This window comes from Nycticebus coucang, chromosome 2 (genome assembly GCF_027406575.1).
Source record: "Nycticebus coucang isolate mNycCou1 chromosome 2, mNycCou1.pri, whole genome shotgun sequence".
NCBI classification, from domain to species: domain Eukaryota; kingdom Metazoa; phylum Chordata; class Mammalia; order Primates; family Lorisidae; genus Nycticebus; species Nycticebus coucang.
This window is the reverse complement of record NC_069781.1, coordinates 133,251,297-133,273,367: the sequence shown is the minus strand read 5'-3', so window position 1 is coordinate 133,273,367 and position 22,071 is coordinate 133,251,297. Positions and strand designations below refer to the sequence as shown.

Genomic DNA, 22,071 nt, shown 5'->3' with positions numbered 1-22,071 from the left:
AAGAAAAACTATGAAATCCTCAGAAAGGAAATAGCAGAGGATATTAACAAATGGAAGAACATAACCATGCTCATGGATGGGAAGAATCAACATTGTTAAAATGTCTATACTTCCCAAAGCAATCTACCTATGCAATGCCATTCCTATCAAAGTACCTACATCGTACTTTCAAGATTTGGAAAAAATGATTCTGCGTTTTGTATGGAACCGGAAAAAACCCCGTATAGCTAAGGCAGTTCTTAGTAACAAAAATAAAGCTGGGGGCATCAGCATACCAGATTTTAGTCTGTACTACAAAGCCATAGTGCTCAAGACAGCATGGTACTGGCACAAAAACAGAGACAGAGACACTTGGAATCGAATTGAACACCAAGAAATGAAACTAACATCTTACAACCACCTAATCTTCGATAAACCAAACAAGAACTTACCTTGGGGGAAAAACTCCCTATTCAATAAATGGTGTTGGGAGAACTGGATGTCTACATGTAAAAGACTGAAACTGGACCCACACCTTTCCCCACTCACAAAAATTGATTCAAGATGGATAAAGGACTTAAATTTAAGGCACGAAACAATAAAAATCCTCCAAGAAAGCATAGGCAAAACACTGGAAGATATTGGCCTGGGGAAAGACTTCATGAAGAGGACTGCCATGGCAATTGCAACAACAACAAAAATAAACGAATGGGACTTCATTAAACTGAAAAGCTTCTGTACAGCTAAGGAGACAATAACCAAAGCAAAGAGACAACCCACACAATGGGAAAGGATATTTGCATATTTTCAATCAGACAAAAGCTTGATAACCAGGATCTATAGAGAACTCAAATTAATCCACATGAAAAAAGCCAACAATCCCTTATATCAATGGGCAAGAGACATGAATAGAACTTTCTCTAAAGACGACAGACGAATGGCTAACAAACACATGAAAAAATGTTCATCATCTCTATATATTAGAGAAATGCAAATCAAAACATCCCTGAGATATCATCTAACCCCAGTGAGAATGGCCCACATCACAAAATCTCAAAACTGCAGATGCTGGCGTGGATGTGGAGAGAAGGGAACACTTTTACATTGCTGGTGGGACTGCAAACTAGTACAACCTTTCTGGAAGGAAGTATGGAGAAACCTCAAAGCACTCAACCTAGACCTCCCATTCGATCCTGCAATCCCATTACTGGGCATCTACCCAGAAGGAAAGAAATCCTTTTATCATAAGGACACTTGTACTAGACTGTTTATTGCAGCTCAATTTACAATCGCCAAAATGTGGAAACAGCCTAAATGCCCACCAACCCAGGAATGGATTAACAAGCTGTGGTATATGTATACCATGGAATACTATTCAGCCATTAAAAAAAATGGAGACTTTACATCCTTCGTATTAACCTGGATGGAAGTGGAAGACATTATTCTTAGTAAAGCATCACAAGAATGGAGAAGCATGAATCCTATGTACTCAATCTTGATATGAGGACAATTAATGACAATTAAGGTCATGGGGGGGAAGCAGAAAGAGGGATGGAGGGAGGGGGGTGGGGCCTTAGTGTGTGTCACACTTTATGGGGGCAAGACATGATTGCAAGAGGGACTTTACCTAACAATTGTAATCAGTGTAACTGGCTTATTGTACCCTCAATGAATCCCCAACAATAAAAAAAAAAAATGGGAAAAAAAAATGGGAAAAAAAAAAAAAAAAGACTCTGTCTCAAAAAAGAAAAAAAAAGAAACCCACCTTAAAGTTTAACCTAATCCCTGAAAGTTTAAATGGAAGAACAGTTAAGAAGAAAACAAGCCAATCTGAGGTGTGAGTTTCCTCCATTGACGACTCACAGTTACAGATTGAACTCCTCATTCTGGCTTACTCCTTTTCACCACTGCATTTGCCTAGTCTGAGAGAGAGAGAAAAGCCAAACAAGTAACATATTTGACCCTGGGCAATAGAAATAATTCAAAAAATAGGCAGTAGTTTGGGGGAGAGAGGAGGGAAAACTCGTAATTGGTATTCTTATAAAGATTTGTTTAAGTAATTAAGATTCAAATAATAATTTAATGTTATGGAAAAGAAAGAGTGAGAAAAGAGCTATTTAAAAATTAACATAATTGGCTCAGGTCTGTGGCTTAGTGGTTAGGGCACTAGCCATATGCACCCGGGCTGGTGGGGTTTGAACCCGGCCAGGGTCTGCTAAACAACAATGACAACAATAACAAAAAACAAACAAACAAATATATATATAGCCGGCGTTGTGGCAGGTGCCTATAAGTCCCAGCTACTGGGAGGCTGAGGCAAAAGAATCACTTAAGCCCAAGAGTTTGAGGTTGCTGTGAGCTGTGACAACATGGTCTACCAAGGGTGACATAGCGAGACTCTGTCTCAAAAAAAAAAAAATTTAACGTGATTGATGAAAGTAAATTTAGCAGAAAGGTTAGACAATAGAGTCAAAATCCTCTAAGACCTGAGCAAAAAAGTATATTGAAAATATCAGAGAAAACATAGAGAATCAGTGCTTAGTAGATATAAAATCTGACAAATAAAAATGTTAGAAATAGGAAAAAGGAATTATCAAACCAATGTAAGAAAATTTCTTAGAATGGAAGAGTAAAATCCCACTGAATGCCAAGTAAGATGCCAGTTAAAAAAGCAATAGTAACATCTTGTACCCTCAATGAATCCCCCAACAATTAAAAAAAAAAAAAGGTAACAGAAAGGACCTAGCCCTATGAGATTTGAAAATACCAAGAATCAAGTTATGTCAGAAGGGAAAAACTTTTCCTACACCCTCTTAGGTTCAGTGATGGGACCTGCGAATTAAACTGACAAAAGACAAATCGGCAAGAAAAAAGGCAGATTTAGTAACATATATACAAGAGATCACCAAAAACTGTGAATCAAAGGAGCAGTTAGAATTCGAGGCTTTTTAACCATCTTATTAGGGGAAAGGAACGGGAAAGAGAGCATTTATGGTAAAACAAATGTCTTTTAGGAAAGATAAATGGGCTATTAGAAGACTGGATGGGAGCATATGTGTAATAAAGTTTATGACAATTTCTGCTTAAGTGTGTATGGAGACTTATCTGTGCTTAAAAGAGTCAACCCCGCCTGGTTTCTCCCAGGGAGGGGATTTATTACTGCTGAGCTTTTTGGAGGCTCTCCCTTATGGCGGACAAGAGATTAAAGGAACTCAAATGCCTTCTGTTCAAAACAATTTTTATGCCACAGTGGCATATTCTGGATCCCTTTAGAAACAAGTCTTAAAAGCTTTGGAAAGAAAAAACAGGAACCAAAACCACACTGACATAAGATCAATATCAGCAGTCCTAGGGACTAAAAGGTGATGAAAATGAGTACACAATCAGGACATTGAACAGCAAGCAGGACTGGTCCATAATCCAATGAGAAGAAATCCTGTAATCTCAGAAACGCAGCAGGGCCAGTGAGCAGTCGGCACAGATTGTAGAAGAAAGGTAAGAAAAGGCAACATTAGGGAAGACTAAGAAGTGATGTTTTACTGCCAACAGTGAAGAATGCAAATATCACTTGTGAACTAGAAAGGAAGAGAGGCACTTAGAAATTCCAGGGATCATATAAGAGAGCCAATACCAAACATAAAATAGAGGAAGTTATAGCACAATTTTAAATAATTGATCAAAGGTACCAAAAAAAAATTGACATGGATGCTGCAAACATTCCCTGGGTTAATATAACAGTAATTCAAACCAACATATAGACTTTAAGCATGGTTACAAAACAGGACAGGACGTAAATGTTAATCTTTTTTTTTTTTTTTTTTTTTTTGGGAGACAGAGTCTCACTTTGTCACCCTTGCTAGAGTACGGTGACATCAGAGCTCACAGCAACCTCAAACTCTTGGGTGTAAGCAATTATCTTGCTTCAGCCTCCCAGGTAGCTGGGACTATAGGCGTCTGCCACAGTGCTCAGCTATTTTTTGTTACGGTTGTCATTATTGTTTAGCTGGCCTAGGCCAGGTTTGAACCCACCAGCCTTGGTGCATGTGGCTGACGCCGTAACCACTGTGATAAAGGCGCCAAGCTGTAAACGTTAATCTTGATTTAAAAGTACAATAAATAAAAATAAAAGTATGTACAGGGAAGGGTTGGGGAGGGATAGGGGCGAAAAGTTTTACCTAGAGTTAACACATATAATCAATCGATGATCCAATAGTATATAACTAGCAAAATTGAGGAAGGGCAGAATGGGGGGAGTGTGGCATAAATGAGATAACTGCCTTGTGAAGTTAAATGTCAGGCTGGTGGGAGGACTACAGGGTTCCAAGTTTTATGTAGAAATAACCACCAGAGGAGCTAAAAACACAAATGATTTAAAAAAGTGTTTACACTGGGGGAGAGAGTGCAACTTGGGAGGGAGAAAGTGAGGCAGAGGAATGCTGCTTTTAATTATAAGCCTTTCCATACTATATTTTGTTTTTTCCCTTGTACATGTACTCTAATTAAAAAATATATAATGGACAATAAATAGGTTCATTTGTTTTTTAAATAAATAGCCTAGATTAGAATAGGAAGATGGTTTTCTCATTTTCTACATAATCATTCTTCATTGCAATGCAGACTGGGCACAGTGGCTCACACCAGAAATCCCAGTACTTTGGGAGGCTGAGGGAGGCTGCAGTGAGCTATGATGACTCCACCATACTCCAGCCTAGTTGACAGAGTGAGACTCGGTCTCAGATAGATACATGAATATTAGATAGAAAGAAGAAAACTGAAAAATGCAAATAAGTCCAAAAAAAACTGCTAATATTTAGTATGTTTCTTCACAATCATATATTTATCATATTGTAGGTATAGTTTATGTCATTTTTATTTAGCAAAATCCAAGCATTTTATTAATTTTTAAGGCTACTGTTAATTTTAGGACATATTTTTCTATTATAAAATAATATGAATTATTAGTTATGTGATTAAATAATAACCATTTAAATAAACCTTTGACTTCATCTTTGATTCCACTTTTCGTGTAAATTCCTAGAAAGATTACTATCAGGTTGGTGCAAAAGTAATTGTAATTTTGGACCACACATTTTATTTTATTATTTTCATTTTTATTTCTTTTGAGATAGTCTCACTCTGTCGTCCTGGGTAGAGTACCCTGGCATCATATCTCACAGCAGCCTCAAATTCTTAGGCTTAAGTTATCCTCTTGCCTCAGCCTCCTGAGTAGCTGGGAACAAATCCTGGCTAATTTTTCTATTTTTGAGTAGAGTCAGGGTCTCACTCTTGCTCAGGCTGGTCTGAGTTCAAGCAGTCCACCTGCCTCGGCCTCCCAGGATTACAGGTGTGAGCCACTGCGCTTGGCCTGGGACCGTGAGTTTTAAATCATTCTAACTAGGCTCAACCACATCTTTAGTAATCAAAATAGGTACCATTATAATCAACACATTGTTGCCAATGAGAAGTAAGTTTGTTTCTTTCTGTACAAGAACTCTTAGGAAGCATTTTCTGCATCCTGCTGGTTGTGCAAACATTTTCCCTGCAAAAAATCGTCAAGATGCTTGAAGAAGTGTAGTCCATTGGTGAGAGGTCAGGTGAATACGGTAGAAGAGGCAAAACTTTGTAGCCCAATTTGTTCAACTTTGAAAGCATTGGTTGTGCAGCATGTGGTTGTGGGGAAAACTGCCCTTCTGCTGACCACTGCCAGCTGCAGGCAGTACAGTTGTCAGTGCCTCTCCTTGATATGGTGAGCACACTGCTCAGATGTGATGGTTTCCCTGGGACTCAGAATGCTACAGTGGAGCAGATTGGTAGCAGACCACCCAGCAGTGACCATGACCCTTTTTTTGATGCCTGGTTGGCTTCAGTCCAACCACTGAACTGAGCCGGTCATCTCCAGCTGTCACGTAAAATACACTTTCCATCCCATGTCATGATCTCATCAAGAAATAGTTCATTGTGGGCAGCGCCTGTGGCTCAGTCAGTAAGGCACCGGCCCCATATACCGAGGGTGGCGGGTTCAAACCCAGCCCCGGCCAAACTGCAACCAAAAAATAGCCGGGCGTTGTGGCGGGCGCCTGTAGTCCCAGCTACTCGGGAGGCTGAGGCAAGAGAATCGCTTAAGCCCAGGAGTTGGAGGTTGCTGTAAGCTGTGTGATGCCACGGCACTCTACCGAGGGCCATAAAGTGAGACTCTGTCTCTACAAAAAAGAAAAAAAGAAATAGTTCATTGTTGCACAGAATAAGAGAAGATGACATTTGTGTATTTTTTTTCTTTTTTTGAGACAGAGTCTCATTATCTTGCCCTCGATAGAGTGCTGTGGCATCACGGCTCATAGCAACCTCCAACTCTTGGGCTCAAGCGATTCTCTTGCCTCAGCCTCTCAAGTAGCTGGGACTACAAGGTGCCCGCCACAATGCCCAGCTATTTTTTGTTGCAGTTGTCATTGTTGGTTAGCTGGCCCAGGCTGGGTTTGAACCTATATATGGCTGGCGCTGTAACTACTGTGCTATGGGCACTGAGCCAGAAGACGTCTTTTGAAAATGGCAATTGCTCAGGTTTTCGGTCAGCATGAGGTACCCACTTACTGAGCTTTTTCACCTTTCAATTTGCTTCAAACACTGACTCACTGTAGAATGATTGATGTTGAGTCCTCCAGCACCTTCTCCTATGGTTGTTAGAGGATCAGCTTTGATGATGGCTCCCAACTGGTCGTTGTCAACTTCCCTTGGCCATCATTGTGCTCCTCATCTTCAAGGCTCTCATCTCCTCTGCAGAACTTCTTAGCCCCACTGCCCTGCATACTCCTTAGCAGGGCCTGGACCAATTCATCCCTGATGTTATGTATTGTCTCTACTGCTTTATAGCCATTTTGAGCTTGAATAAGAAAATTGTTTGAATTTGCTTTTTGTCTAACATCATTTCCATCGTCCAAAATAAACATAAAATAAACAGCAAGTAGTAAGTCATTAGCAAAAAAAAAAAAAAAGTGAGAAATGCACAGTAAAATTATGTATGGCATAGCCACATTTATTTAAGAATGTATTTCAGTATCCAATAAGTTTCAATAATGCAAAAACCACATGATAGGTCAGTTTTCTGACAAGTTTTTCAGTTTCTTGTTAGCTGTTACATGTTTTCTTGAGATAACTCTGTTTCATTATGCTTTCTTAGTCTTCCTCAGCAGGTGGGGTTTGTCCACACCACCCAAACCTCAGGGCACAGTCTGACGCTGTAGTGTGGAGTCTGAGCAACACAAATCACTTAAAGAGAAATTTGAACAGTTCAGCGTATGTGGCCAATTTACATTAATGTATTTCTTTGGAACTAAATAAATGTAAGCTAAAGCTTTATATAATAACCATTAATTCTTATCATAAATGTCACAAGGCTTCTTAAATAAGTTATAATAAAATTGTGTTTATGATGAAGTCATCAGTAATTACAACAGCTTGGATAGGAAACAAAGGATCTAGCCCACTGTGACTCAGCTGGCAGGAGAAAAAAGGACATGTACACACACATTCCTGCCTTCACCTCTCTCCTTGAGCAGCATATAGGGTTGCGTGAGGATGACAAACAGTGTAGACTTAAATACCTGGATTACAAACTAGTAGCAGTTTTGATAATCAGGACCAAAGGTAGGATTTATAAAACTGATTGTCAAAAATTTTTTGCAACTAGATAGATAAAGCATAATTATCCTAATATATACATAGCACAGTAGTACAAAGTTATTACAGTTTATGTAGTTTCTTGTATTTCTTTGCTTTAATGTAATTTTATAAGCTAACAATCCAATGTTTTATAATGTTAAACTAACTGAGTGCAGTGGCTCATGCCTGTAATCCCAGCAATCTGGGAGGCTAAGGCAGGAGGTTCCCTTGAATTTAGGAGTTTGAAACCAGCCTGAGCAAGAACAAGACCCTGTCTCAACTAAAAATAGGAAAATTAGCCAGATATTGTGGAGGGCCCCTATAGTCCCAGCTACTCAGGAGGCTGAGACAAGAGGATGGTTTAAGCCCAAGATTTTGAGGTTGCTGTGAGCTATGTTGCCACGGCACTCTACCCAGGGCAGAGTGAAATTCTGCCTCAAAAAAAAAAACCCAATTTACGATTGCCAAAATGTGGAAACAGCCTAAATGCCCACCAACCCAGGAATGGATTAACAAGCTGTGGTATCTGTATACCATGGAATACTATTCAGCCATTAAAAAAGATGGAGACTTTACATCCTTTGTATTAACCTGAATAGAAGTGGAACACATTATTCTTAGTAAACATCACAAGAATGGAGAAGCAAGAATCCTATGTACTCAATTCTCATATGAGGATAGTTGATGACCTAGTATATGGTTGGAGGTGGGGGAAGGGGAGAGCAGAGAGAGAAGGACGGAGGGAGGTGAGGGGAAGGGAGGAGCAGAGAGAGGAAAACAGAGGGATCACAGTGTATGACACACCTTTTGGGGGCAGGATACATTTATAAGAGGGACTTTACCTAACAAATGCAATTAATGTAACCTGGTTCTTTATGCCCTCAACAAATCCCCAACAATAAAAAAAAAATAGAAACTTAATTTTGCTGCTGTTGTTAGTCAAGATATGTTCTAAATAAAAAGATGAGGAAAAGAATATACAATCAAAATTTTACAGTTCTCAGATAATTCTTATTGCAGAAATGAGTATCTATTAGTGGCATACGTGTCCATCTGTGGACAGGTGATCTGTCCTGTGCAGACATGACTTGAGCCTCTTCTGTTTGAGGGTGATGATGCACCTGCATTTACTCATCTTACCTCTTATACCTTCATTCCAGGGAGTAAAAGTGCAAAAATTCAGTCGGGTATGTTTGGAAAGGGATCCGCTTATTCACGACACAATGCCGAAAGACTTTTTAAAAAGCTGATACTTGACAAGATTTTGGATGAAGACTTGTATATCAATGCCAATGACCAAGCAATTGCTTATATTATGCTTGGAGATAAAGCCCAAACTGTACTGAGTGGACATTTAAAGGTAGGGTATTTTAAATGTTTATTTTATTATCTGACAGTGAGTGGATCAGAATATATTATGCAAAGTATAGTATCTTTTTCAAAGTATAGTATCTGTTCCAAACTTCCAGATACTGAATTTATATATACTATCTTAATACGAACATATCCTATTCTTTTTTTTTTTTTTGAGACAGAGTCTTACTATGTTGTGCTCAGTAGAGTGCCACAGCGTCACAGCTCACGGTAACCTCAAACTCTTGAGCTTAAGCAATTCTCTTGCCTCAGCCTCCCAAGTAGCTGGGACTACAGGTGCCCACCACAAGGCTCGGCTGTTTTTTGTTGCAGTTGTCATTGTTTAGCTGGCCCGGGCCGGGTTCTAACCCACCAGCCTCCGTGTATGTGGCTGGCGCTGTAACCACTGTGCTATGGCCCCAAGTCCTATTTTTCTTAATTTGCAAAAATATCTTAACATTCAGCCCAAGTAATATGACACCTGTCAAAATGAATTTAATGGTTTATCAGGTTATTAAATCTTCATAAATTAATTGGAAAAAATTTACCCAGAGGTCATTCTGTGCTGGGTATATAGAGATGGATCATGCATATTTTTTTTTTTTTTTTGCTAATGACTTATTTGTTTATTTTATATTTAATTTGGACTATGGAAATGATGTTAGACAAAAAGCAAATCGAAACAATTTTCTTATTCAAGCTCAAAATGGCTATAAAGCAGTAGAGACAATACGTAATATCAGGAATGAATTGGTCAAGACCCTGCTAAGGAGTGCGCAGGGTAGTGGGGCTCAGAAGTTCTGCAGAGATGAGAGCCTTGAAGATGAGGAGCACAGTGGTGGCCAGAATGGAAATATGTTAGGGCACCAGCCGCATACACCAGGCCTGATGGGTTCAAACTCAGCCCAGGCCTGCTAAACATCAATGACAACTACAACAAAAGAAATAGCTGGGCGTTGTTCTGGGCGTCTGTAGTCCCAGCTACTTGGGAGGCTAAAGTAAGAGAATTACTTAAGTCCAAGAGTTTGAGGTGGCTGTGAACTGTGATGCCATGGCACTCTACCAAGGGCAACATAGTGAGACTCTGTCTCAAAAAAAAAAAAAAAAATACAGAATTAAGCATTAAAGAAAGCCCCTGTTTGAGTATAAGTGTGCATATAGCCTGTGATTTATTTCTCTTTCACAAAGGTAGACTTTATGGAGACGGAAAATTCCAGCAGTGTGAAAAAACAAAAAGCTTTAGTAGCAAAAGTGTCTCAGAGGGAAGAAATGGTTAAGAAATGTCTTGGAGAACTCACAGAAGTCTGCAAGTCTCTGGGGAAAGTTTTTGGTGTCCATTACTTCAATATTTTTAATATTGTCACTCTGAAGAAGCTTGCAGGTAGGTACATGTATGTCTTGACACATGATCCAAGTTAATAGGCCAACAGTTGATCTTGCTCAGAAATTTTTTTAAGTAATGACCTTATCTCAGTTGTTTTTATTATTATTATTTGATCTTGGGATTTAAAGTTCAGGGAAGTAATTAATATAAATCTTTACGATATATGAATGGCATCAAAAAATGATAGACATTTTAAGAGATTGTGATGAATATAAAAGTCTATTATTCCCCAAAAGCATATGAATTGCAGGTAAAATGGACATGTGCAGCTTATCTGGGTGCACTTGGCCAGTAACAGCACCTTCAACTCAACTTTGAAAAGTAACACGTAGATGACATCCTTTAAAATACGTATACATGTCTCTACGCCTATAGCTCAAGCGGCTAGGGCACCAGCCACATACACCAGAGCTGGTGGGTTCGCATCCAGCCTGGGTCTGCCAAACAACAATGACAACTACAACCAAAAAATGGCCGGGTGTTGTGGCGGGCACCTGTAGTCCCAGCTACTTGGGAGGCTGAGGCAGGAGAATCACTTGAGCCCAGGAGTTGGAGGTTGCTATGAGCTATGATGCCATGGCACTCTACCCAGGGCAACAGCTTGAGGCTCTGTCTAAAAAAAGAAAAGAAAAGAAAAGAAAATGTGTAGGGCAGCACCTGTGGCTCAAAGAGTAGGGCGCCAGCCCCATATACTGGGAGTGGTGGGTTGAAGCCTGGCCTGGCCAAAACTGCCAAAAAAATAAAATAAAATGTGTATACATTTTTTTTTAATTATTTTTTTATTTTGCAGTTTGGGGCTGGGATCAGGTTTGAACCCACCACCTCTGGTATATGGGGCCAGTGCCCTACTCTTTGAGCCACAGGCACCGTCCTTGTGTATACATTTTTTGGCACCCTCCACATATAGTACTTTGTTATTCAGATATATGATATGATTTTAATTTTATTATTTCCTCTAAATCTGGGTGTTAGGATATGGGTAACCATGATCTCTAAACCAGATGCCGCTTCATTACTTTGCTGATCGTTTGCCTACTTACATGTGCCTACTTACACACTTAGGTGTGTCTATGCCTCTCTCTTCACAAAGAAGAGCTAAGTTTCTTATGGGAAGAGACTGTTTTAGGCTTCTTTGAACTCAAATCTGGCACAGTGCTACATCTTTGGCTAATAAATAAAATACTTGCTGATCTTATTTATTTCCGTGGACAGATAGCTTACCCCAGGATTTCAGAAGCAGAATGCCTGGAAAATAACTGTATGCAGAGTTGATTGGCATGCACATCCTCGTCCACATTCTCCCTCTATAAAGTCTTATAATCATCACCTTTTCTCCCATTATGTAGGTCCCTACAATATTTCATTGATTATAAGATGCCACCTGTTTCAAGATGCTATTATTTTATGGACTATTAACAAAGAAAACATTCTGCTAATTAAACTGTGACACAGTGCTTTTATTGGACATAGTGCCTTTATTGGAGGAATTGTTTTTGACTTATTTAAACAAAGCTTTTTATCATAACATCTTTGTGCATATATGAAAAATACATATAACCAAAGTAAATTAATTTAGGTACTTGTAAGAGTTCACATTCAAAGTCTGACACTGAATCACTTTTGACTCAGCTGTCCTTATTTCTCCTGGTGTTACCACTAACATCACATTAGTCATACTGCATTCTTAGAGTATTCCAGTATTTTTGCCCCAGGATTCTAATCAAACCCCCGTCACCAGTTCTGTTTTGATGGTGGTGCTTTCTTGACGATACCACGTGTCAACAGGAGGGTGCACATCCCAGTAATGTGAGTGTCATACTGCTTTGTCTACTTGGGCATCTTTTTTAGGTCATGTGAAGCAGTTGGTTGTTGTTTACAAGAAACTGTGAAATTGTGGTCATTCCCTCAGTGATAGATGGTGCTTTCTTTTTTTTTTTTTTTGTAGAGACAGAGTCTCACTTTATGGCCCTTGGTAGAGTGCCGTGGCCTCACACAGCTCACAGCAACCTCGAACTCCTGGGCTTAAGTGATTCACTTGCCTCAGCCTCCCGAGTAGCTGGGACTACAGGCGCCCTCCACAACGCCCGGCTATTTTTTGGTTGCAGTTTGGCCGGGGCCGGGTTTGAACCCGCCATCCTCGGTATATGGGGCCGGCGCCTTACTGACTGAGCCACAGGCGCCGCCCAGATGGTGCTTTCTTAATGCCAAATTTATTTCCCATTACATTCTTTCAGAGCTTTTCTGCTTTCCCATTCACTTTTTTACTGCTGATCATAGTATGGTCTTTTTGAAGACATGTCCTGTGGTAGACTTAACATGGGAAGTGACCACAGCACAGTGGCTCTGTTGACATTCTGACGGGACACATGGCTGTGACTGAGTTCTCACAGGCAGCATCACCATAGGGCAGTGGCCATTTGGCCATGAACAATTGTAAAACACATCTGATTCAGTAATGGTAAAATGTGAGGTATGTGTCTTAGAATCGATGAAATATTTTATTTTGTTTCTAAGCTATTAGTGCAGTTCCCTAATGTTGCCTCACCTCCCTGTTGTGAACATGATGTACTTTTGTTTTTGTAAGGATAGTGTCACCTCCTGTGTTGCCCAGGCTGGTGTCAAGTGGCCCTCCCACCTTGGTCTCCCAAAGTGCTGGGATTATAGGTATGAACCATGCACGCACGTAGTCTTATACGGGGGTGCCAAAAAATATATGCACATTTTAAGAGCTGTAATCTACATTATTACTTTACTTGCGCCATAATCAGAAGTGTCTGGACACTGATGGTCACCACTTTGAACACGTCTTATAATTGCCAAAGTTGACCCAGGCTGGAGTATAGTGGCACAATCACAGCTTACTACAACCTTGAGCTCCCAGCTCAAGCAGTTGTCCCACCTCAGCCTCCCAAGTAGCTAGGATTATCAGTGTACGCCACCATACCCATACTTCCTTTCTTTTCTTTCTTTTTTTTTTTAAGAGACAGGGTCTTGCTATTTTATTCAGGCTTGTTTTACACAACTGGCCTCAAGCCGTTCTCCCACCTTGGCCTCCCAAAGTACTGAGATTACAGGCAAGAGCCAAAACTCCCAGCCTGATGTACATTTTATTTATTTTTTTGAGGCAGAGTCTTACTCTGTCATCCTGGGTAGAGTGCCATGGTGTCATAACTCACAGCAACCTCAAACTCTTGATCCCAAGTGATTCTCCTGCCTCATCCTCCCAAGTAGCTGAACACCATACCTGGCTAGTTTTAGAGACAGGGTCTAGCTCTTGCTCAGGCTTGTCTCTAACTTCTGAGCTTAAGCAATCCATCCATCTCAGCCTCCCAGAGTGCTGGGATTATAGGCGTGAACCACCCCAACCAGCCCTGATGTACATTTTAATCTTACGAAAAGTATATTAATACAATAGCTCTCCAAGTAAAGTACAAATTTGGTTTTCTAAGTTTCCACACAAAGTGTTGGAAAACCACAAATTCGGTCAAGGGTCTACATTTCTTCTTGCCTCTCCCATGTTATCTTCTACTAATCCCCTTCATCAACTTTTTCTATCCCATAGTCTGTTGCTTTTCCTCTAAGCTTGGGAGGCTGTGAGAATCACAGATTCAAAAGGCTTTGAAACCCACCCTTTACTCAAGTCAAAGGCACAGGCCTGGGTTCTCCCTCCTTCCCTGGAGCCAGTGCGTCAGTAAGTCCTCTGGACCCAAATCTCTCCTCTCGGTCCCCACTCCTCCCTTCTGGTTCATGCCGTCCTCCTTGCTTCTGCAATGGCTCCCACCAGGCTCCCACTTTGCATAGAGCGGCCCGAGGGCCCTTTCAGTGACAGGCTTGTGTAGCTGCAGGTCGTGCCATCTCTATACAGAAGACTCTTGAGGACAGGACTGGAGGAAGAGAGGTTTGGGCTGTAGGAAATAGTTCGGATGTGTCTTCTTGGGTGGGCCATGTACATCTGGAGCTCAGGGAAGAGGTCAGAGCTGTAACAGAAATGCCATGTTCCCAGCAGAGAGGCTGCCTCATTGTCGCAGCAGGACAAGCCTTAGAGGTAGGAGCAGTAGGCATGGGTGGGACCTGCCCACTGTGAGCCCATTGCACAGGTCCCGGCCTCTGGCTTCCCTCAGCCAGTGGTTGATTCCTGTCCTCTGGGCCCACCTGCCACCGGTGATACGCTGACTTTGCCTTTTAGAAGATTAGCCCATGGCCCCGTGCTCTGTAGTTAGTTAGTACTTAACAGACATGTGCTGGGTGAGATTGAGTTCAATGAGCTTTCTGTAGGTGCTAATTTAGATGCCTAATTTTATGCCTATGTAGAGTCTTTATCTTCTGACCCTGAGGTTTTGCTTCAAATTGATGGTGTTACTGAAGACAAACTGGAAAAGTATGGTGCAGAAGTTATTGCAGTATTACAGAAGTACTCTGAGTGGACTTTGCCAGGTCAGTATACAGCAAATGTGTATTCTCTAAAATCCTGTTTTAACGTGAAGACACCCACCTCACTGAATTAGGAGCATTAACACACTGGTTCCAATTGTGTTAATGCTTCCTATTCCTTGTCCTCAGAGCAGCCGAGGCAGAGTGCCAGCCTCTGAGAGGATATCAGTGCTCAGTGCCCTGGGAGACACCACTTGCTAAACACTAAGCCCATTAACAGGATCCAGGGGTGTCTTTGGCCAAGGGATTGCTGGCTCTGATGAGGCAAGTTCCTGAGGGGTCAGAGCCTGGGTGATCCTTGCAGGCCATCAGTCACCGCTGTGTGCTTTGGTTTCCTTAGCTGAGGAAGGAGCCTGTTAACCCAACAAGCACATCTAATGGTGAAACGTAAGAGTGGGGGGAATCCAGTGTGCTGGAGGCACAAGCATGTGGCTTAAGGCTGCTGTTGCTTGTCATTGAGAGGACCACGTGAGTGGGTGTGGTGCTGCCAGGCAATCCCACAGGTCTCACCAGGCCTGTCTCATGGTGCCTGAAATAATGAGACTCATTGTTAATAGAAGTGCAGAAACTATTAAGGGAAGATTGGGGCAGTGCCTGTGGCTCAGTGGGTAGGGCACTGGCCCCATATACTAAGGGTGGTAGGTCCGAACCCAGCACCAGCCAAATTGCAACAAAAAATAGCCGGGCGTTGTGGCAGGCACCTGTAGTCCCAGCTACTTGGGAGGCTGAGGCAAGAGAATCACCTAAGCCCAGGAGTTGGAGGTTGCTGTGAGCTGTGACGTCACGGTACTCTACCAAGGGCAATAAAGTGAGACTGTCTCAAAAAAAAAAAATATATTGAGGGAAGATTGAGAACAGAGGCATGTTTTGTAGGAGACAGTAAGAGTGCAGAAGTTGTTTGCCCTCTGCGACAGTGTCTGCACTAAGACACCATGATGAGCCACGTCCAATGTCCTTCCTGTTTCTGTCACAGGCCAGGGTGGGGGCCTCCTCCAGGTGACAGAAATAGGGAGCAGGGTGATAATATCAAGTGCACATTTCAAGTTCTTTCTCTCCTCACTCACTTTTCCTCCATTAACAGAAGGCTGGAAAGGAGAGTGTATATTTGTAAGTTCATCTATATGGTAATTATTCCATTAGAAGTCTTGCTCTGAATACATTTGACAGTTTATTGGTAGGATCTTAACATTTTGTTTAGTGTAGTAGCTCGTTTGGAAGGGATTTACTGACATGAGGTGGGCCCAGCTGCATGCTGACCCTCACTCCCACTCACTGAGGATCTGGTGTTCTATAGACTGTCATCCTCACAACATCCATCCTGCCAGTGGGGAGAGTGCACATTTCCTGTCCCCCAAGTCAACACACCTGAGACAATGGGTTCTTCAGCTCTGAGCTGTGCCCCTTCTGTTTGGGCTGGGCTTAGACCAGCCACAGTTGAGACCTGCACCTTCTGTGCTGCTCCCACCAGGCCACCGGTGGCCGGGGTGGACCAGACCAAGCAGAAAATGGAGACGCCCACTGGGGAAGTTTGGGGGTGGGGGCGCGGGTAATGCTTCTTGGGTGCCTTGGGATGCAAGTGTCTATGGAAAGTGCCCTCCTCTTTGCAAATGCACGCTTCTGTGAAGACCTGCTTTCTGCCTGGCACATCATGTGTGCACAGCAATTATGCAAAGACTTGGATTTTTTCCTATGAGGAGGAAAGTATCTAGAATTTTCCTATGCTCATTACTAAAAAAACTATTGTTGAAAGATGAGGTACAGAGCATGGTTTATTTCCCTCATGTTGGACTTATTTTTCAGCACATTTAAAATGGTAAGTGAAATGACCTAATATCTATAGAGCACTGCACACTGTCAGTGACAAGGACACTGGTTGTATGAGGCAGTATGAGCTACGTCCAGTATCTCCGGGTAAGTTAAAGACTATCACAAGACTGTTTTAATTATTATGGGTACATAGTAGTTGTTTATCTTTATAGGGTGCGTGTGGTGTTTTCATACAATCATACAATGTGAACTAATCACATCAGGATAATTGGGTTATCCACCACCTAAAGCATTTACTACTACTTTGCTCTGGGGACACATTCCAGCCCCTCTCCTGCAGTTACTTCACAGAATACCCTAGTTTACTGTTTCTTATGGTCACATTGCCATGCCATCGAGTGTTATTCATTCTAACTACATGTTTGCAATCATCACCATCCCCATTTTATCCCCTCCCTGTGCCTTTCCCAGCCTCTGGTAACCATCATTCTACTGTTGGTCTCCATGAAATAAATTGTTTTAATATTTATTCCCACATATGAGTGAGAATATTTGCGATTTAAAGACTATCACAAATTTTTTTAATGAATTCTGATTCCTTTTCATTGAATTGCCATTGATTACTTTGGAGTTTGTAAAATAAGAAAGCAATGTTGGGCCTTGCTGAATTGCTGGATCCACGTGTAAGAAGGCACTGGGAAGCAGCCAGGTGTCTGCTGAGCCAGGCCCTGCACGTGTCTTCTTGTGGACTAGAAGCACCTGGCCCAACTTGGTTTTGCGTTAACACCTGCATTTCTACTTGCAGCTGAGGACGGCTCCCCGGGAATGAACTTGTCCAGCAACAGGGGCACCAGAAGAAATATCCCTGAGGAGCTTGATGAGGAGACACCTGTATCTTCTCGCTACTTTGCAAATAAGACCAGAAAGAGGAAAAAGGTTTCAGCCTCCCAGAGACCTAAGAGGAGAAGAACGGCTTATGGTGGCTCCAAGGTGAAGGGGTATGTTCCATAGCATTTTTTTTTTTTTTTGAGACAGAGACTCAAACTTTCGCCCTCGGTAGAGTGCTGTGGCATCACAGCTCACAGAAACCTCCAACTCCTGGGCTTAAGTGATTCTCTTGCCTCAGCTTCCCAAGTAGCTGGGACTACAGGCGTTCACCACAATGCCCAGCCATCTTTTGGTTGTAGTTGTCATTGTTGTTTGGCAGCCTAGGCTGGATTTGAACCCGCCAGCTCTGGCGTATGTGGCTGGTGCCTTAGCCACTGGAGCTATAGGCACCAAGCCCGTTCTGTAGCATCTTATGCAGTGTGGAGTGCAAGGGAGGGAAGGACAAAAGTATAACTGCTCTGCTCTGCTTTGAGGCATTTATTTGCAGGGGGTTTTTTTGTTTGTTTGTTTTTGGCCTGGGCCAGGTTTGAACCTACCACCTCTGGTATATGGGGCAGGCGCCCTACTCCTTTGAGCCACAGGCACCACCCCTTTGAGGCATTTATTAAAATAAGCCATTATTAAATATTGCCTCCCTAGTTAATAGAGTGATGATTAAGGTTTGATCCAAAACAAAGAACATTTGCATCACATTTTTTTTTTTTTTTGTAGAGACAGAGCCTCAAGTTGTCGCCCAGGGTAGAGTGCTGTGGCATCACAGCTCACAGCAACTTCCAACTCCTGGGCTCAAGCGATTCTGCTGCCTCCACCTCCCAAGTAGCTGGGACTACAAGCGCCCACCACAAAGCCCAGCTATTTTTTGTTGCAGCCGTCATTGTTGTTTGGCGAACCTGGGCTGGATTCGAACCCACTAGCTCAGGTGTATGTGGCTGGCGCCTTAGCCGCTTGAGCCACAGGCACCAAGCCTGCATCAGATTTTTAAAATATCTTCTACTCCTTTAGGGGACTGAGAAGGATTGCTTGAAACCAGGAGTTCGAGGCCAACCTGGGCAACATAGAAGGACCCCATCTCAACAAAAAAAATTTTTAAACATTAGCCAGGTGTGGCAGGTACCTGTAGTCCCAGCTGCTGAGGAATGAGGCAGGAGGATACCTTAAGCCCAGAAGTCTGAGGCTGCAGTGAGCTATGATGCCGCCAATCTAGCCTGGAAAGATAGAGTAGGACCCTGTCTCTAAAAGAAATAAAATACCTACTCTTTTTTGTTTGTTTGTTTTTGCAATTTACATTAAAAAAACGACTTTTAACTAAGTTGACTTATGAATGAAGCTTTCCAGTTTATAAAAACTACTTCAGTTTTGACCTTACCTTAGAAACTCTAATTTCTCTTAGGAGACTTCCCACCTAAATACTGTAAATCATACACTAACTATAAGAATAGTGGAGGGTCTTGTGTCCTTGCAGCCTCCGAGACTGTCAGCAGTTGCCTGTTGCTTCATAGCTATAAGGACTCCGTGCCTCCACCTGGAGGCACCTGCGCCCTCCTGAAACTCTAGTGCCTGGGAGTGCCAGCTCCCTGACTTTACAGGGAGACAGAGAAGTCACAGTATAAAACCAAAACTTCAGTCAAGCCAGGCCTTTTTAGGGGCGGCACAAATGGCTTCTGTCTCCTCTTTGCCACATCTGTTTAGCCCTGTGGGCCGGGGCCTATCTTTGCTGATCCTGGTAGCGCTCTTGTTCACAAGGCAGTTTCTACCGCCCTCACCCTTTGTCTTCTGCCACGGCACCCTCTGCATTCTGCCTGGCAGGTGAGATTTGGTAGGATGGAAACCTCTCAGCAATCCTGAGAACATGGCCCCAGAGAATTGCATATTGTAACAGAATTGCTCACAGAAAAGGGAGACAAGTCCACAGTCAACTTTTGCAAGCTGTTGTTTTTTTCTTTTTTTGCAGTTTTTCTACCTCTTCTGCTTCTGGGTAATAAAAAGCAAAAATTGAGTGGGGAAGAGAAAGGAAGGCAAACATTACCACATTGTCATTTTCTTGTTAGGTCCTTAAACAAGCATCTTAGATGTGCTAATCCTTCTGCCAGAGTACAGAAATTAAAGGCATTAGTAAATGTCAGTTTAATTTTGTGGTTTTTATAGTGCGTAAGTGATGGGTAGATGTTCTTCAGCGAGGACATTTTCTCATTTCCTTTCTTTATTCCTCAGCCTTGGGAAATACTCATTTCTTTAGTAATTCACACAGAGCAGGGAGCCTTGAACGGCATCTTGTCCAGCTTCTTGGTTTGTGAAAGACAACCAGGCCTGCAGAACTCTTGTCTGAGGCCGCCCTGCCTGGCCGCCGTCTCAAGGTGGGCCTGGATGCTGGTCTGCCCTGAGTGCTTCCATTTCTGCACATCGTCTCAGGAGATTGCTTAAAACCATGCATGATCTCCTGTCTCATTCAACTTCTTAGAACAAAGTAGACCATATTTTAATGTTCCCTGCTGTCAGCTCCCTTATTCCTCTCAACTTTGGTTTATGAGAGTAAAGCATTTTACTATGTCACCTAGAACCTAACCTAATAAGAAGTAGTAAAACTGACACTTGTCCAAAAGCCAAGCAATGGTTTTGAGGCTGGTTTACAGTTAGCCTGTGTTTAAGATGGGTCCTTTTTAGCCCTCAGAGGAAGCCAGTGTGCTCCTATGTCTGCACCTCACCCCGACTTAGACCCACCACCTGCTCCCGGCTGAGGGTTCCAGTGCAGTGGGAGAACTGGTGTGGCTCCCTTCCCGAGAACTCAGAGCCCCCTGGCTCTGGGCTGGCTCTGAGTGGGAGGTGAGGAGGGCCCAGGTGAAGTGGAGGCTACTGTTCATTCTGTGAATCAATGTAAACATCAGGTTTTTCCTCACAGCTTAATTTCTCAGCAGGAAATCAGTTTTGGGAAACTTGAGGCCGAATCTCTGCCCAGATCTTTGCCAGTTTTGCAGGAAAACTGCCCTGGAGCCCAGTTAAAAAATGTCAAAAAACCACTCACCTAGGCCCACCAGAAAGTCATTACTCACAGGCTGTAGCAGGACACCCTATACCCCAGGAGGCCACTTGCCTTGCCCTAGTTCTGTGCAGGGGACCATGGGCCTGCCTTGGGCTTGGGTGCACAGCAGCAGGAAAGGCTTCTGCTGGGGACGCTGGCCTGTGGTTGTCTTGTTTGGTTTTTGTTTCACTTGGGGGTACAGGTGGAGCTATTACCTTCAGGTCTACAAGGAAAGTGAGGTAGACACTGTAGGGACTTGACAATAGGCTATGGCAGAGGCTGTGAAAGGCAGTACTTTACCCCCTCCCTGTGACTTTCCCAGCCTCTGGTAACCATCATTCTACTGTTGGTCTCCATAAAATAAATTGTTTTAATATTTACTCCCACATATGAGTGAGAATATTTGAGATTTAAAGACTATCACAAAGTGGGAGGGAGAGCTGGGCAAGTGTGGCCTGCTACTGGACATCCTGACAAAGGCCAGTGGGGGAGGCAGGGCTGGCCCTCCCCAAAGAGGCACATCCACTTCCAGGTAAAGGCTGGCTCTGCCCTGCTTCCACTCACTCGCAAAGCTGCCCTGCTCTTACTGTGTTCGTACAGTAAGTCCAAGGTGTCTGCCAGCCAGGAATTTGGCACCCACAGCAAAGGGTGAGAAAAGATGAGGTGGTACGTGGATCCCAGTTCCATCTGCAGGCTCTGGAAGATATGGGTAGGGAGGCAGCCCACTGGTCACAAGTCATAGAATTAGAACCTGTCCTTACCACCCAAGGAAGACAGCTTTAGGACAGGTTTGTGTGAGGAGCATCAGTCTTACTCACTGAGGAATAGAGGGAAGTCACCACACCAACCTGGGTTTACAGGTAGAACCTGCACAAAGACACAGGACCAAGGAAAACCATAGCGGCTACCCCCTGCAGGGTGAGAGGAAGAAGGTGGTTCTCTTGTTTTTATTTAACATTTTAATTTTCTTTTTCTTGCCATATTTTAGGGGGTCCACCGTATGCAGAAAGGTGTCTTCCAAAACTAAATCCTCCAACGTAATTGGATCCAGCTCAACCTCACATGGTTCTCAGGTACCATCAGGTGTCTGCAGGAAATTGGGGATCATGGCTCCACCCAAGCCTGTAAACAGACCATTTCTTAAGCCTTCTTATGCATTTTCATAATCAGCAAATCTCAGCACACATTGAATGACCTGTGAACACAAAGCTGTTTATTCTTGTGCCATTTGAATTTGTTTGCATATCTATTAATATTTAAATAAATGCTTGAGGGTAATAGTTACCTTTTTTTTGCAGTTTTTGGCTAGGGCTGGGTTTGAACCCACCACCTCTGGTATATGGGGCTGGCGCCCTACTCCTTTGAGCCAGAACGCTGCCCAGTAGTTCTTATTTTTAAAAATAAATATTTTCTTTTGGATAAGCACATTTTGCTGCCACTGCAAGGGTTGTGGCCAGTGTTTCTCAGAATGTCTGAGGCGATAGCTGAATCATCTCAGTGAGAGAAATTCTACATATAACATGAAACCCAGACACCAAAGGAAAAGATATACATAGGACTTTGTGGAACTATAAAACTTCTTGTGTAAGACAACATA

At 42.7% G+C, this 22,071-nt stretch overlaps 1 protein-coding gene across 11 annotated transcripts in view; it reads left to right on the top strand.

Moving 5' to 3' along the window:
- Positions 1-22,071, top strand: part of BLM (BLM RecQ like helicase) — a 125,981-nt gene that overhangs the window by 88,169 nt on the left and 15,741 nt on the right. For 5 of the 11 annotated variants that reach the window (XM_053581930.1, XM_053581929.1, XM_053581931.1 and 2 more), the window contains 5 exons: positions 8,796-8,995; positions 10,177-10,369; positions 14,684-14,806; positions 17,376-17,568; positions 21,463-21,762. In XM_053581930.1, the coding sequence (XP_053437905.1) occupies positions 8,796-8,995; positions 10,177-10,369; positions 14,684-14,806; positions 17,376-17,568; positions 21,463-21,640 (887 nt within the window). In that variant the 3' untranslated portion in view covers positions 21,641-21,762. The other 6 variants (XM_053581937.1, XM_053581933.1, XM_053581934.1 and 3 more) reach the window with 6 other exon arrangements.